At 36.5% G+C, this 17,661-nt stretch overlaps 1 protein-coding gene across 5 annotated transcripts in view; it reads right to left on the reverse strand.

The window, feature by feature from the left end:
- The window catches only part of CWC27 (CWC27 spliceosome associated cyclophilin), a 276,896-nt gene that overhangs the window by 133,923 nt on the left and 125,312 nt on the right, over positions 1-17,661 (reverse strand). For all 5 annotated transcript variants that reach the window (XR_009731741.1, XR_009731740.1, XM_061393412.1 and 2 more), the window contains exon 11: positions 1,094-1,197. Coding sequence is in view for 3 of the 5 variants with exons in the window: in XM_061393412.1 (XP_061249396.1) it covers positions 1,094-1,197 (104 nt within the window). In the remaining 2 variants the exon portion in view is untranslated. The remainder of the gene's footprint in view (positions 1-1,093; positions 1,198-17,661) is intronic.

Here is a 17,661-nt window from a genome sequence, read left to right on the forward strand (position 1 = left end):
AATTTGTGTCATTTGGATGAGTTAACTTTTTAATAATTTGTTTCATTCAAACATATTTTGGCAATTTCAAGTTCTTTATCAAGTACCTGCCTTTACAACAATAGTCATTGGGAACATGGTGCAAATCATCTAACAACTTTGAGCTTTAGAGGCTTATGTGGTATAACTTGTGTTACTTAAAATAAATAATAATCACATGGTCAAATGCTGTACCACTGTTTGGTATTGGAATGTGTATTCTTTAAGGTTAGATGTTACATCTTATGCTTTGAATTATCTCCAGTCACTATTACCGAACCTAGTATCAATTGATAAAATTATTCATGCTTTCCAAAAGCATGAGAATACACAAGATATATGCACAAAGCAAATTTATTAAGCCAAATTTAGTGTACATTATTAAAGACAACAATTAAATTTCTGATCATGTTCACCAAATCTACAATGTATTTTACTATTATGAAGATAAGACAGATTTGAGGGTTCCAATTGCTATTTTGAAACATTACATGTTTCATAGCTGAAATAGTTTCAAGATCTTCAGTGCAATAGCTTTTCTGAAGCTGTTCTAGCTTAATTAAAAAAAAAAAAGTACAATAAAGAAATATTTAACCTCTGTAAAAAGCAGGGTATTATTCTGATAAGCTTTTGATCATTTTTATCAATGTTTTAGATTTTCTGTACTTAAATAAGAGCAAAATAAACACAAAACAGGAATTCGTATTTAATACTATTCAAACAATGTATGAATAATGTTTATACAAGTGCCAAATGTAGGGCCTAAACACTTTTATTAAATGTTTTAAAGGGTACCCAATGTTTAAAAAAAAAAAAAAAGAACACTCTATCCTGTGCACTTCTAGATATGTGCTATGACAACATAAGTTTTGCCTGATGTTAAGTACTCTCTTTATTAAGGAACAGTAGTTATGATCACATTTGATTGAATGTCCTTCTCGGACAAAAGTCCTAAGTGAAACAATTTTATTGACTAATTAGCCAAACAAAGTAATAAACACCACCACCACTCAATTCAGGAAGGAGAGAGGGAAGAAATACTAAGTGAAAATATAAGCTTGATAACCGTGCTTACCTTCACTTCTTTTTTCTGCTTGATTTGCGGAATTTTCTGCTTTCTTCTGTTTTGCTGCTAAGAGTTCCCGCTTTAATTGTCTTGCTTCTTTTCTGAGCTCTTCACTACAAATCAAAAACAATTATATAAGTTTATAACAGACTGAGAAAGTTGTTTAGCAAAAAAACCTAAATCCAGTTGTCATGTACGGTAAGAAAACATGAATAATATAATTCATTTTGTTTCTGTGTATGTGTATTTATGGTATGGAAGTGAAATGAAGTGACAGCCACTCAGTTGTGTCCGACTCTGCGATCCCAGGGACTGTAGCCTGCCAGGCTTCTCTGTCCATGGAATTCTCCAGGCAAGAATACTAAAGTAGGTTGCCATTCCCTTCTCCAGGAGATCTTCCCAACCCAGGGATTGAACCCAGGTCTCCCTATGGAAACATACTTAAAAGATATATTAAAAGTTGTGATTTCACAAAAGCAATATATTGTGAAACTGAAGTCTCTCAGTGGTGTCCGACTCTTTGTGACCCCATGGACTGTAGCCTACCAGGCTCCTCCGTCCATGGGATTTTCCAGGCAAGAATACTGGAGTGGGTTGTCATTTCCTTCTCCAGGAGATCTTCCCAACCCAGGGATTGAACCCAGGTCTCCCACATTTCAGGCAGACGCTTTACTACGAAATATAGGGGCATCCCAGGTGGCACAGCGGTAAAGAATCCTCTTGCCAATACAGGAGACCCAGGGAAGGCAGGTTCGATTCCTAGGTTGGGAAGATGCCCTGGAGAAGGAAGTGGCAACCTACTCCAGATTCCTGCCTGAAAAATTCCATAAACAGAGAGCCTGGTGGGCTCCTCCATGAGGTTGCAAAGAGCTGGACATGACTGAAGCAACTTAGCACGCACATAGGCATGTGCTATGAAATACAGCCCCCTTCAAGTATATCAAACAGTTGATGAGTGATAAACGAACCTTTGTTCTCCTTCTAATTTACTTTCAAATTTAACATTCTAAATTCAGTTTAATAATGCATGGAGATTCCAAATCAAAACAAACTTTTTAATATAAATACTATTCTCTAAACCTGGGCATACACAAAAAATATCTGACTTCAAAACTTATTGAATTCCTGAATTGGTACAAGTAACTACCACTTATCAAGCAATTATTACATGCTAGGAACAATGCTAAAACTTTTCTTAAACTTAATTCATTTTGAACCCTTTTTTATTACATGCTAGGAGCAATGCTACATTTTTTTTTTAAACTCAATTAGTTTTTAAACTTTTTGATACCACAATTTGCCAAATAATTTCCTCTTCTGTGAAACCTATCAGACTGAGATAGTTTGATAATTAATACAATCATATATCAAAGGCAAATGAAGATGTAAGTGCTGGCTTTACTGCAACACTTACATGTTATGTGACTGGTTTCTACAAGCCACTTTAGGGCAGGAGATTCAATTTCAAGCCTTGGAAACAATTATTAACTGCTCATGTCATGAACCCTGTGAGTCACTTGCAAATAGTTAAACCTATGCATTTTATATCTGTGAATGTCAGGCATTCACTCTATTTTCAACATGCTAGAGTGTGTCATGGAGACTGAGAACACTGTAGCCCAAGGAGGCACCCCATTCTGGAAGTCTCTAAAGACACTGGTTCTAAGCTGATTCAGCCTTTAGTTCAGTTCAGCAGTTCAGTACTCAGTCATGTCCGACTCTTTGTGACTCCATGGACTGCAGCACACCAGGCTTCCCTGTCCATTACCAACTCCTGGAGCCTACTCAAACTCATGTCCATCGCAGCGGTGACACCATCCAACCATCTCATCCTCTGTTGTCCCCTTCTCCTCCCACCTTCAATCTTTCCTAGCATCAGGGTCTTTTCCAATGAGTCGTTCCTTCACAACAGGTGGCCCAAAGTACTGGAGTTTCAGCTTCAGCATCAGTCCTTCCAATGAACACCCAGGACTGATCTCCTCTAGGATGGACTAGTTGTATCTCCTTGCAGTCCAAGGGACTCTCAAGAGGCTTCTCCAACACCACAGTCCAAAAGCATCAATTCTTTGGCACTCAGCTTTTTTTATAGTCCAACTCTCACATTTATACATGACTACTGGAAAAACCATAGCTTTGACTAGATGGAACTTTGTTGGTAAAGTAATATCTCTGCTTTTTAACATGCTGTCTAGGTTTGTCATAGGTTTTCTTCCAAGGAGCATGCGTCTTTTAATTTCATGGCTGCAGTTACCATCTCCAGTGATTTTGGTGCCCCCCCAAATAAAGCCTTTAGTGCTTCCTCCTAAACCCCAAGTCTCATATTTTTTTACTCCTGTTCTGTATTAGAGTCACTAAACTGATGGGTTTTATAATGTGTGTGACTCAGTTCTTTTCACTTTTTTCTGTATCAAACACACAGCCCTATTTGCATGTATCTGCATGACCTCCAAGGTCCTCAATTCTGAAACTTCCCTATCTGATCACTATGCTTTTAGCTTTCTCAGTCTTTCATTCCTACTGAACTTAGGCTCACTCTTCTATGAATGAAAGCCAACTCCTTAATCACAGTTCATGGTCCGCCAGTCTTATTCTAACCCAATTGGCTCTCTGTGCATTCTGATGCTATGGTCAGTCATTTCCCTCATGTCCTCACCAGGACCCTTAATTTTCTTGTTTGTCCTGTTGGATACATCATAACCATCTAGAAGAACTGTTAAAACATGTTCAGGGAGACATATCTCCAGGAAATATGATTTCTTCAGATGTGGGAAGTTGCCTGGGAATTTGCTCCTGTGCCAAGTTACCAAGGTGACTTAACATGCACTCAAGTTTGGGACCCAATGCATTAGGACCTTGCTAGAGAAATTATCTTCTCTTTCTTAACAACTTCAAGCACTTCTACTTTACTGATCCTTTCATTCGGCCAACAGCATACTCAAATTTCCCTGTACTCTGCTCCAAACAAGAGATTATTATCTTTACAAGTGGACTCCTTGCCTGAAAGAACAGCTTATATACAGAGTCTAATTCATCAAGCTCTAAGTTCTTAATCTCTTGCAATCAATCCTTCTTGTACTCTACTGAAACTGGGTCTGTATCAGTCAAATTCAATGGCCTTTTCTCAGTCCTCTTCTTCCTCTTTGGCCTTCCTATCATCCAAAGATATGAACTACTTCCTTCTGAAATTTTCTGCTAATCAGACTATGTACCACTTTAGAGTCCTGATTCTCCATTTCTCCTCTGAATTACTCTTTCTCTTCTCACACTACAATTGTCATTTTTCTCATTTCTATACCCTGTATGCTGGCATTTTATCTAATCTTATAAACTATCACTTTTATAATAGGATATTTCCAAATCTAGATGTCTCCCCCTACACTTCTATTACAAATCTCTATGTAAATTAGTACTGTCCAACAGAAATATAAGCCAAGACACACATACAATTTTGTTTCCTAGCACATTTTAAAAACTGGTAAAAAGAAACAGGTTAATTTTAAAAACATATTTTATTTAGCTCAATAACTCAAAATATCCAAAGTATTATTATGTTAACATGGAATCAATGTAAGAATATTAATACACTATTTTACATTTTTTTCTGTACTAACTCTTCTAAATGCAGTGTGTATTTCATACTTAGAGGACATCTCAATTCAAACTAGTCACAGGTCAAGGGCTTAGATCCAGATGTAGTTTGAGGCTAGATATCACAAGAATTACAAACTCTCTATGTCCAAACTCCAAATCATCTTTTCCCTGGTCAAATCTGTTTCTTTTCCTGAAGTCCCTATTTGATCATGAAACCGATTTCCTTCTAATGACCAAACTTTAAACTTCCCCTGGGACTGTTCACCCTCCCTTTCACTGAATCGCTGTCCAAGTATGTCATTTTCTGATCTCTCTCTCACATGCAACTGCTCTTCTTGACTCTCACCATCAATGCCTGGGTTAGCTCTCATGATCTATTTCTCAGATAAATGTAATTACTTCCTATTTCTTAAAGTTATATGAAAACAGAAAATAGCAACCACATCTTTGCTCCATCCACTAAATACTAGCTTAAGGTTTTTTTTTTGGTAAATAATTCAGGAAATTCAGATGATATTTTCTGAAGACTAAGGTGAGGGAAGATTATTTTGAAAGCTGAAGAAGTGCTGCATGACAGCCAAACAAACTAGTTATCATGGTGATCTGAAGTATGCAAAGAATGAGGGGCAATGAGAGTATAAACTATTGTAGACCCAGTAAAGCAAAGATATCAAAAAGACTAACACAGATATTAAAGCACAGATATTAAAAAGATCAGAAAGTCCTAATTTAAAACCCAATTCCATTACTTATTGTCTGGAAGACCTAACAACAATTATTTAAGTTCTTTGAGATTCAGTTTGCTCAGCTATAAAATCAGAGTTAGGTATTTAAAATATTGGGCATTCAATACATTTTCGACCAATGATGGCTATTATTATTCAGTTCTGTTAAAAACAGTGCCACAGTTAAGGTCTGTTTGTCAAGTAGGAATATTTTCTTGTATTATTTATTATAAACAAATGCCACCTCTACTGCATATGAAGATCAACTCTGTTCATAATTTTTAAAAAGGGTAATAAATGTTTAATGCCAGCTTCTAAAAATCTACTCTTAAACAGACAAAGATTTAGATATACTGCTGAAGTAGCCATAATAATAAACAAACTGAACAATGATGAACAAGAACTCAAAAAAGACAAAGAAAGAAAGAGGTTTTTGTCTATATACATAAAACTATGTTTCATTATACTGAATTTTTCAAGAAAATAAAAATTTACAACACTGTCAAAATCTTTCAAGACTATTCAAACAACACCATTTGTTAGTACACATGGAATCCATAACTCTTAGAATGCAGTACATGTTTTTACCCTAGTCTTTAGATAACAGTCTAGTTTTAGGGGACCCAATCTTATATTCTCTGGAATATAATTTTATCCATTGGTAATAGAATATATTTGAACCTGCTAAAAAAAGAATGAAAATTGTAAGCCTGGACTATATGTCACCGTACACTGCTTACAAAGCAAGAATACAAACTATGGGCTTGCTTGAGTCCAGGCGGCATCTGTTTGGCTTCCTCAGAGCCTAGTTTCCACCTGTATGATAAAATAAATACTTCTATAAGCTACTGTTAATTTTAAGCTAATTACTTTTTTTCCTACTAGATCTCTAATTTGGATTCATTTGAATTTTAACATGGCTTTTATGACATCAGCATCAGCTAATTAGCCATCAGTTAATAATTCATCATATATATTTTTTAATTTGGTAAATCTGTAGTATCAGTTCAGTTGAATTCAGTCGCTCAGTCGTGTCCGACTCTTTGCAACCCCATGAACCTCAGCATGCCAGGCCTCCCTGTTCATCATCAACTCCTGGAGTCCACCCAAACTCATGTCTATTGAGTCTGTGATGCCATTCAGCCATCTCATCCTCTGTCGTCCCCTTCTTCTCCTGCCCTCAATCTTTCCCAGCATCAGGGTCTTTTCCAACAAGTCAGCTCTTTGCATCAGGTGGCCAAAGTATTGGAGTTTCAGCTTCTATATCAGTCCCTCCAATGAACACCCAGGACTGATCTCCTGTAGGATGGACTGGTTGGATCTCCTTGCAGTCCAAGGGACTCTCAAGAGTCTTCTCCAAAACCACAGTTCAGAAGCATCAATTCTTCGGCGCTCAGCTTTCTTTATAGCCCAACTCTCACAACCATACATGACCACTGGAAAAACCATAGCCTTGACTAGACGGACCTTTGTTGACAAAGTAATGTCTCTGCTTTTGAATATGCTATCTAGGTTGGTCATAACTTTCCTTCCAAGGAGTAAGTGTCTTTTAATTTCATGGCTGCAATCACCATCTGCAGTGATTTTGGAGCCCAGAAAAATAAAGTCTGACACTATTTCCACTGTTTCCCCATCTATCTGCCATGAAGTGATGGGACCGGATGCCATGATCTTCGTTTTCTGAATGCTGAGCTTTAAGCGAACTTTTTCATTCTCCTCTTTCACTTTCATCAAGAGGCTCTTAGTTCTTCTTCACTTTCTGCCATAAGGGTGGTGTCATCTGCATATCTGAAGTTATTGATATTTCTCCTGGCAATCCTGATTCCACTTTGTGCTTCCTCAAGTCCAGCGTTTCTCATGATGTACTCTGCATAGAAGTTAAATAAGCAGGGTGACAATATACAGTCTTGATGTACTCCTTTTCCTATTTGGAACCAGTCTGTTGTTCCATGTCCAGTTCTAACTGTTGCCTCCTGACCTGCATACAGGTTTCTCAAGAGGCAGGTCAGGTGGTCTGGTATTCCCATCTCTTTCAGAATTTTCCACAGTTTATTGTGATCCACACAGTGAAAGGTTTTGGCATAGTCAATAAAGCAGAAATAGATGTTTTTCTGGAACTCTCTTGCTTTTTCATTTTTTAAAATTTTTTTTTTATTTATTTTTTTAGAGGAGTTTACATTTAATTTTTTTTTAACATTTAATTTTATTTTATCTTTAAACTTTACATAATTGTATTAGTTTTGCCAAATATCAAAATGAATCCACCACAGGTATACACGTGTTCCCCATCCTGAACCCTCCTCCCTCCTCCCTCCCCATACCATCCCTCTGGGTAGTCCCAGTGCACTAGCCCCAAGCATCCAGCGTCGTGCATCGAACCTGGACTGGCAACTCGTTTCTTACATGATATTTTACATGTTTCAATGTCATTCTCCCAAATCTTCCCACCCTCTCCCTCTCCCACAGAGTCCATAAGACTGTTCTATACATCAGTGTCTCTTTCACTGTCTCGTACACCGGGTTATTGTTACCATCTTTCTAAATTCCATATATATGCGTAAGTATACTGTATTGATGTCTTTCCTTCTGGCTTACTTCACTCTGTATAATAGGCTCCAGTTTCATCCACCTCATTAGAACTGATTCAAATGTATTCTTTTTAATGGCTGAGTAATACTCCATTGTGTATATGTACCATAGCTTTCTTATCCATTCATCTGCTGATGGACATCTAGGTTGCTTCCATGTCCTGGCTATTATAAACAGTGCTGCGATGAACATTGGGGTACACGTGTTTCTTTCCCTTCTGGTTTCCTCAGTGTGTATTCCCAGTAGTGGGATTGCTGGATCATAAGGCAGTTCTATTTCCAGTTTTTTAAGGAATCTCCACACTGTTCTCCATAGTGGCTGTACTAGTTTGCATTCCCACCAACAGTGTAAGAGGGTTCCCTTTTCTCCACACCCTCTCCAGCATTTATTATTTGTAGACTTTTGGATCGCAGCCATTCTGACTGGTGTGAAATGGTACCTCATAGTGGTTTTGATTTGCATTTCTCTGATAATGAGTGATGTTGAGCATCTTTTCATGTGTTTGTTAGCCATCTGTATGTCTTCTTTGGAGAAATGTCTGTGTAGTTCTTTGGCCCATTTTTTGATTGGGTCATTTATTTTTCTGGAGTTGAGCTGGAGGAGTTGCTTGTATATTTTTGAGATTAGTTGTTTGTCAGTTGCTTCATTTGCTATTATTTTCTCCCATTCTGAAGGCTGTCTTTTCACCTTGCTAATAGTTTCCTTTGATGTGCAGAAGCTTTTAAGGTTAATTAGGTCCCATTTGTTTATTTTTGCTTTTATTTCCAATATTCTGGGACGTGGGTCATAGAGGATCCTGCTGTGATGTATGTCAGAGAGTGTTTTGCCTATGTTCTCCTCTAGGAGTTTTACAGTTTCTGGTCTTACATTGAGATCTTTAATCCATTTTGAGTTTATTTTTGTGTATGGTGTTAGAAAGTGGTCTAGTTTCATTCTTTTACAAGTGGTTGACCAGATTTCCCAGCACCACTTGTTAAAGAGATTGTCTTTAATCCATTGTATATTCTTGCCTCCTTTGTCAAAGATAAGGTGTCCATATGTGCGTGGATTTATCTCTGGGCTTTCTATTTTGTTCCACTGATCTATATTTCTGTCTTTGTGCCAGTACCATACTGTCTTGATAACTGTGGCTTTGTAGTAGAGCCTGAAGTCAGGTAGGTTGATTCTTCCAGTTCCATTCTTCTTTCTCAGGATCGCTTTGTCTATTCGAGGTTTTTTGTATTTCCATACAAATTGTGAAATTATTTGTTCTAGCTCTGTGAAGAATACTGTTGGTAGCTTGATAGGGATTGCATTGAATCTATAGATGGCTTTGGGTAGTATACTCATTTTCACTATATTGATTCTTCCAATCCATGAACATGGTATATTTCTCCATCTATTAGTGTCCTCTTTGATTTCTTCCACCAGTGTTTTATAGTTTTCTATATATAGGTCTTTAGTTTCTTTAGGTAGATATATTCCTAAGTATTTTATTCTTTCCGTTGCAATGGTGAATGGAATTGTTTCCTTAATTTCTCTTTCTGTTTTCTCATTATTAGTGTATAGGAATGCAAGGGATTTCTGTGAGTTGATTTTATATCCTGCAACTTTACTATAGTCATTGATTATTTCTAGTAATTTTCTGGTGGAGTCTTCAGGGTTTTCTATGTAGAGGATCATGTCATCTGCAAATAGTGAGAGTTTTACTTCTTCTTTTCCAATTTGGATTCCTTTTATTTCTTTTTCTGCTCTGATTGCTGTGGCCAAAACTTCCAAAACTATGTTGAATAGTAATGGTGAAAGTGGGCACCCTTGTCTTGTTCCTGACTTTAGAGGAAATGCTTTCAATTTTTCACCATTGAGGATAATGTTTGCTGTGGGTTTGTCATATATAGCTTTTATTATGTTGAGGTATGTTCCTTCTATTCCTGCTTTCTGGAGAGTTTTTATCATAAATGCGTGTTGAATTTTGTCAAAGGCTTTCTCTGCATCTACTGAGATAATCATATGGTTTTTATTTTTCAATTTGTTAATGTGGTGTATAACATTGATTGATTTGGGGATATTGAAGAATCCTTGCATCCCTGGGATAAAGCCCTCTTGGTCATGGTGTATGATGTTTTTAATGTGTTGTTGGATTCTGATTGCTAGAATTTTGTTAAGGATTTTTGCATCTATGTTCATCAGTGATATTGGCCTGTAGTTTTCTTTTTTTGTGGGATCTTTGTCAGGTTTTGGTATTAGGGTGATGGTGGCCTCATAGAATGAGTTTGGAAGTTTATCTTCCTCTGCAATTTTTTGGAAGAGTTTGAGCAAGATAGGTGTTAGCTGTTCTCTAAATTTTTGGTAGAATTCAGCTGTGAAGCCATCTGGACCTGGGCTTTTGTTTGCTGGAAGATTTTTGATTACAGTTTCAATTTCCGTTGTTGTGATGGGTCTGTTAAGATTTTCTATTTCTTCCTGGTCCAGTTTGGGAAAGTTGTACTTTTCTAAGAATTTGTCCATTTCTTCCACATTGTCCATTTATTGGCATATAATTGTTGATAGTAGTCTCTTATGATCCTTTGTATTTCTGTGTTGTCTGTTGTGATCTCTCCATTTTCATTTCTAATTTTGTTGATTTGATTTTTCTCCCTTTGTTTCTTGATGAGTCTGGCTAATGGTTTGTCAATTTTATTTATCCTTTCAAAGAACCAGCTTTTGGTTTTGTTGATTTTTGCTATGGTCTCTTTTGTTTCTTTTGCATTTATTTCTGCTCTAATTTTTAAGATGTCTTTCCTTCTACTAACCCTGGGGTTCTTCATTTCTTCCTTTTCTAGTTGCTTTAGGTGTAGAGTTAGGTGATTTATTTGACTTTTTTCTTGTTTCTTGAGGTGTGCCTGTATTGCTATGAACTTTCCCCTTAGGACTGCTTTTACCGTGTCCCACAGGTTTTGGGTTGTTGTGTTTTCATTTTCATTCGTTTTTATGCAAATTTTGATTTCTTTTTTGATTTCTTCTGTGATTTGTTGGTTATTCAGCAGCGTGTTGTTCAGCCTCCATATGTTGGAATTTTTAATAGTTTTTCTCTTGTAATTGAGATCTAATCTTACTGCATTGTGGTCAGAAAAGATGCTTGGAATGATTTCTATTTTTTTGAATTTACCAAGGCTAGCTTTATGGCCCAGGATGTGATCTATCCTGGAGAAGGTTCCATGTGTGCTTGAGAAAAAGGTGAAATTCATTGTTTTGGGATGAAATGTCCTATAGATATCAATTAGGTCTAACTGGTCTATTGCATCGTTTAAAGTTTGTGTTTCCTTGTCAATTTTCTGTTTAGTTGATCTATCCATAGGTGTGAGTGGGGTATTAAAGTCTCCCACTATTATTGTGTTATTGTTAATTTCTCCTTTCATACTTGTTAGCATTTGTCTTACATACTGCGGTGCTCCCGTGTTGGGTGCATATATATTTATAATTGTTATATCTTCTTCTTGGATTGATCCTTTGATCATTATGTAGTGACCTTCTTTGTCTCTTTTCACAGCCTTTGTTTTAAAGTCTATTTTATCTGATATGAGTATTGCTACTCCTGCTTTCTTTTGGTCCCTGTTTGCATGGAAAATCTTTTTCCAGCCCTTCACTTTCAGTCTGCATGTGTCCCCTGTTTTGAGGTGGGTCTCTTGTAGACAACATATGTAGGGGTCTTGTTTTTGTATCCATTCAGCCAGTCTTTGTCTTTTGGTTGGGGCATTCAACCCATTTACGTTTAAGGTAATTACTGATAAGTATGATCCCATTGCCATTTACTTTATTGTTTTGGGTTCAAGTTTATACACCGTTTTTGTGTTTCCTGTCTAGAGAATATCCTTTAGTATTTGTTGGAGAGCTGGTTTGGTGGTGCAGAATTCTCTCAGCTTTTGCTTGTCTGAAAAGCTTTTGATTTCTCCTTCATACTTGAATGAGATCCTTGCTGGGTACAATAATCTGGGCTGTAGGTTATTTTCTTTCATCATTTTAAGTATGTCTTGCCATTCCCTCCTGGCTTGAAGAGTTTCTATTGAAAGATCAGCTGTTAGCCTAATGGGAATTCCCTTGTGTGTTATTTGTTGTTTTTCCCTTGCTGCTTTTAGTATTTGTTCTTTGTGTTTGATCTTTGTTAATTTGATTAATATGTGTCTTGGGGTGTTTCTCCTTGGGTTTATCCTGTTTGGGACTCTCTGGGTTTCTTGGACTTGGGTGATTATTTCCTTCCCCATTTTAGGGAAGTTTTCAACTATTATCTCCTCAAGTATTTTCCCATGGTCTTTCTTTTTGTCTTCTTCTTCTGGAACCCCTATGATTCGAATGTTGTAGCGTTTAATATTGTCCTGGAGGTCTCTGAGATTGTCCTCATTTTTTTTAATTCGTTTTCCTTTTATCCTCTCTGATTCATTTATTTCTACCATTCTATCTTCTAATTCACTAATCCTATCTTCTGCCTCTGTTATTCTACTATTTGTTGCCTCCAGAGTGTTTTTAATTTCATTTATTGCATTATTCATTATATATTGACTCTTTTTTATTTCTTCTAGGTCCTTGTTAAACCTTTCTTGCATCTTCTCAATCCTTGTCTCCAGGCTATTTATCTGTGATTCCATTTTAATTTCAAGATTTTGGATCAATTTCACTATCATTATTCGGAATTCTTTATCAGGTAGATTCCCTATCTCTTCCTCTTTTGTTTGGTTTGGTGGGCATTTATCCTGTTCCTTTATCTGCTGGGTATTCCTCTGTCTCTTCATCTTGTTTAAATTGCTGAGTTTGGGGTGTCCTTTCTGTATTCTGGCAGTTTGTGGAGTTCTCTTTATTGTGGCGTTTCCTCGCTGTGTGTGGGTTTGTACAGGAGGCTTGTCAAGGTTTCCTGGTTAGGGAAGCTTGTGTCGGTGTTCTGGTGGGTGGAGCTGTATTTCTTCTCTCTCCTTTCAAAGAGTTGGGTTGCTTTTCTGGGTGCCTGATGTCCTCTGCCGGCATTCAGAAGTTGTTTTGTGGAATTTACTCGACGTTTAAATGCTCTTTTGATGAATTTGTGGGGGAGAAAGTGTTCTCCCCGTCCTACTCCTCTGCCATCTTCTCTCTTGCTTTTTTAATGATCCAATGGATGTTGGCAATTTGATCTCTGGTTCCTCTGCTTTTTCTAAAACCAGCTTGAACATCTGGAAGTTCACGATTCACATATTGCTGAAGCCTGGCTTGGAGAATTTTAAGCATTACTGTACTAGTGTGTCAGATGAGTGCAATTGTGTGGTAGTTTGAGCATCCTCTGGCATTGCCTTTCTTTGGGACTGGAATGAAAACTGACCTTTTCCAGTCCTGTGGCCACTGCTGAGTTTTCCGTATTTGCTGTGCAGCACTTTCACAGCATCATCTTATCTATAAATAGTGACTATATTCAGCCTATGTATTATAACAAGACCAATGCAAAGATTAAGGATTAAAATAAAAGCACTATTAGGTGCTTAGGGCTTCCCTGGTAGCTCAGCTGGTAAAAAATCTGCCTGCAATACAGGAGACCCCAGTTCGATTCCTGGGTTGGGAAGATTCCCTGAGAAGGGACAGGCTACCCACCTCAGTACTGTTGGGCTTCCCTTGTGGCTCAGCTGGTAAAGAATCCGCCTGCAATGTGGGAGACCTGGGTTTGATCCCTGGGTTAGGAAAATATCCTGGAGAAGGGAACGGCTACCCACTCCAGTATTCTTGCCTGGAGAATTCCAGGGACTGTATAGTCCATGGGGTCACAAAGAGTCGGAAAAGACTGAGTGACTTTCACTTTCATTAGGTGCTTAGAACGTGTGCTTGGTTGCTCAGTCATGTCTGAGTCTTTGTGACCCCATGAACTGTAGCACACCAGGCTCCTTTGTCCATGGGGATTCTCTAGATCAGAATATTGGAGTGTGTAGCCATGCCCTCCTCCAGGGGATCTTCCCAACCCAGGGATTGAAGCCAGGTCTCCTGCATTGCAGGTGGATTCTTTACTGTCTGAGCCAGTAAACACCAGGGAGGCCCAAAGTGTTTGTCCCTCTGTCATATCTGACTCTTTGTGACCCCATGGTCTGTCCATGGAATTCTCCAAACAACAATATTGGAGTGGGCCGTCATTTCCTTCTCCAGGGGATCTTTCAACCCAGGGATTGAACCCGGGTCTCCTGCAGGCAGATTCATTACCATCTGAGCTACGAGGGAATTTTTTCTTTTTTTAAATAAGAAAATATACTACAACCAACTCATGACTATTAAATTATATAAGCAATTTAAAGAATTAAAACTTTAAATAAAAATCAATGATTTTATGTAAAATGATATTAATTACTATACTGTTAAAGATATATACTCTAATCTCATTGATGGATGTTGTTTTCATCTTAATGCCCATGTCCATTCCAAAAGATTAAATAAAACTTTTGCATAAAAAAAAGAGACATGTTTCAGAAGACCTAGAACCAACATCATTATATGGTTACAGGAAAGCAATTAATTCTCTTCCTTTATCTCAGTTATATCATAATCTAAAAATAATCCGAGGAAGGTATAAATTAATATTTTTCAAATGGATAATCAACTATAAATGTAAAAAGTGATTGTACTCTGTATATCATTCTATTTCAATTCCTTTGGTTTTAGGATCTTAAGGCCCATTATCTAAAGAAATGGTGAGAGGTCTTAGACACAAAGAAGTTGAAGTGTAGAGATAGTAAGAGTTTTTTATTTTTTTCAATATTGCTTAAATCAATTACAATACTATAAACATGATACAGACATCCTAATTCTTTATGCAGTTTTCCCCTTAATATGTTTCCTGCCCACTGAAGGAAAAGTACATTTAGACTTGAATTCGTTATTTTTGAGCTGAGTATTTTTCATGCAACAGAACACACTATGAATAAGTAAGTAGCAGTATATTTACATTTTTATCAGACGGTTTATATTACTTTATAAAAGGTAGAATTCTTGCAATTTTTTAAATCGTACAACTTTCAGCTTGAGATTGAGGATTTAATATGGCAATGATATGTATCCTGCATAATTTTCAGTCAGTTTTTATTTTTTCCCAGATGCTTTTCTCATTTTCTCCAGTTTCCAGGAATGTGCCTTAGGAAAATTTTGAGTTATATCTGTTCTTTTTACTTATGGCATGAGAAATATTATCTTACTATAAGGGTGGTGAGCTCAAACACTGAACTCTAATATTCACTTTAAAAAAAAAAAAAAAGGTAAAATTATCAAGACCTGAGTACTTGACATGCTTTTGAAGAAAACTTTAATGTACAAAAATAAAATGGAATATGTATATATATCTTACATAAGATGGTAAATGAATTTGCTTAGAGATCTTGCTAAGCAAGCTGACCGCTAAACACATGTCCATTACAGATCATTGCTTCTTGGACCATGGATGTAGTACTTGCAGTTAGCTTAAGCCTCCTATTTCCCAACATCTGATAAGAATTCATAACACATGGAAATGATTGCAAGCTAAACAGTACAGTCTTCATGGTTTTTAGTTTGTCGCTTTAATCACAAAGATACTGAATCTGTTTGTAATGAAACAACAGCTTGGCTGTTGATGAAATCATAAAATGGCCATAATGAGAGCCCATCATAAGTATTAAAACTATAAATGTATGACATGATTTTTAGTATGGTATCATCAGCAAGGGCAGAAAGAGCAGAGATGCAGGTTAAACATGTATCAGGAAGCATAATATGCTATAGTTTATACATTAATTTTGAAAGTATACACAGGAAATAAAAAATCAAAATCAAATTAAATCACAGAACCCCTGATTTGTGTGTACAAAGTTCTGTTCTACCTGTTACTAGCAATAAGGGCTTAGACAATTAAGCTAACCAATGTAAATCTGTTTTCTCATCTTGACAATTAAGGTAAAGTTGTAAGGAAGAAACATGATTCCATGGAAATTACTCAGTATACTTATCGTCGTGCTTGGCTCAGAATATGTGCCCAACATGAGTTTGCTTCTTCAATTACTATCATTCTTCTCCTCTCCAGTACTAACACTACTATTCTTACTATTTACAGGATCAATTACTGACAAAATGAGATCTCAGGCTAACTGAAGAGTTTAAAAAGGCAAATCTTTCCATTTTTCTCACGGATGCACAGCTTTTAAAAGCTTACTGATAAGTTTTGTGTGTGTGTGTCTGATGTACTGCTTGGATTAAATATCATATGCTCTGAAAATGAGGAATATAAAGTACAAAAAACCCCTAAAAATTACTAAATTCTCACATCTTAATTGTGGTTACTAAACACTTGGAATGGAATCGCTTATTGTCATCCATTATAGTCTAGTCAAGAAGATAAGGAATAAACAAGTCAACAAGGAAATGTATATATGTATGTATGTGTGTGTGTGTGTGTGTGTGTGTGTGTGTGTGTGTGTTTACACACTTACAATTTCTATGAGGGAGATTAACAGAGAATCTACATTTTAGTCTAAATGATCCTAGATGTATCTATCAGAAGATAAAATTTAATCTGAGAGATAATGTTCCACATGCCCTTTTATAATCTGTTATACCACTAGGTAGGAAAAGAAAGACTATAATGCCTCTCCATAGGTACATAATCCCTACCTATATGTACACTGAAATTTGAGAAGAAGGAAGAATTTAAATGCATCTGCAACTAGCCTTTAGACTTACAGTCATATTCCTTTCATATGAAAGATCACATTTATTTTTAAATAAAAAGTTTAGACATCTGATATAGATTGTCAACCTCCTTCATATCTTAGAAAATCTTATTGTCTATTCCAGAACAAACTAAACAAGAGTAAACCCTGCACTAAATCATAAAATATCCAGAATAAGCATAGGTGATAGTGTTATTCTGTCTAAATACCAAGTAAAAAATTCTAAATCAAACATGTTATTTCACAGGAAGAACTTGGCTTAGCCAGTATTTCAGAGAAGTGGAGTAAATCTGTTGTGGCAGAAGTTCCGTCTTTAGCCATATGTCTATTCCATAATCCAACTTTATAGAATGACATTAAATCAATATGAAAAACAAATGAGGTTTTAATTCCAGTAAGGCAGAATACTAGGTAACCCAAAAACTCTCTTACAATCAAATACCTAGGAGGGCTGAATAACACACATTTAAAAAAAATACCTTTAAATGCATAGCTTAGCTCACTAAAAACCAAGGGGTTGAAAACCAAGGGGAAGACTAAAAACCAAAGAAGCACTGCTACTATTATTGAGACACTGAGTTATTCTACCTAGAAATGTGGGTTTAACATGGTGTTTTAATCATGAACTAGAACTCCTATACAAAAAGCTAAACATTCTCCACTCACTGGAAGCGTGGGAATAAACACATCAACTATAAAACAGAGAAAGGCTGCAATGAAGCTTGTCTGTCTCAAGTCTATGTGGGTAAGTAGGCATTCAAGCTAATGAATATTCTCAGGGTATCTAAGGAGTATTTTCAATTAAAATCACTAATATTGTATGGTACTCTAATGTACCTGCTTGAACTAAAGTGAAATCCTCTCTTAAACAAAGAATCTTTAATTAAATATCACAGAACTCTAAAAAAAAGTTCTAAAAAAATCAGCTCTCAATAAAAAGAGTTCATAATATACAAGGAAACAAGGCATTGTTTATAAGAATAAAAGGAACAATAAGTAATAGAACCTGACTCTC

This window comes from Bos javanicus, chromosome 20, assembly GCF_032452875.1.
Source record: "Bos javanicus breed banteng chromosome 20, ARS-OSU_banteng_1.0, whole genome shotgun sequence".
NCBI classification, from domain to species: domain Eukaryota; kingdom Metazoa; phylum Chordata; class Mammalia; order Artiodactyla; family Bovidae; genus Bos; species Bos javanicus.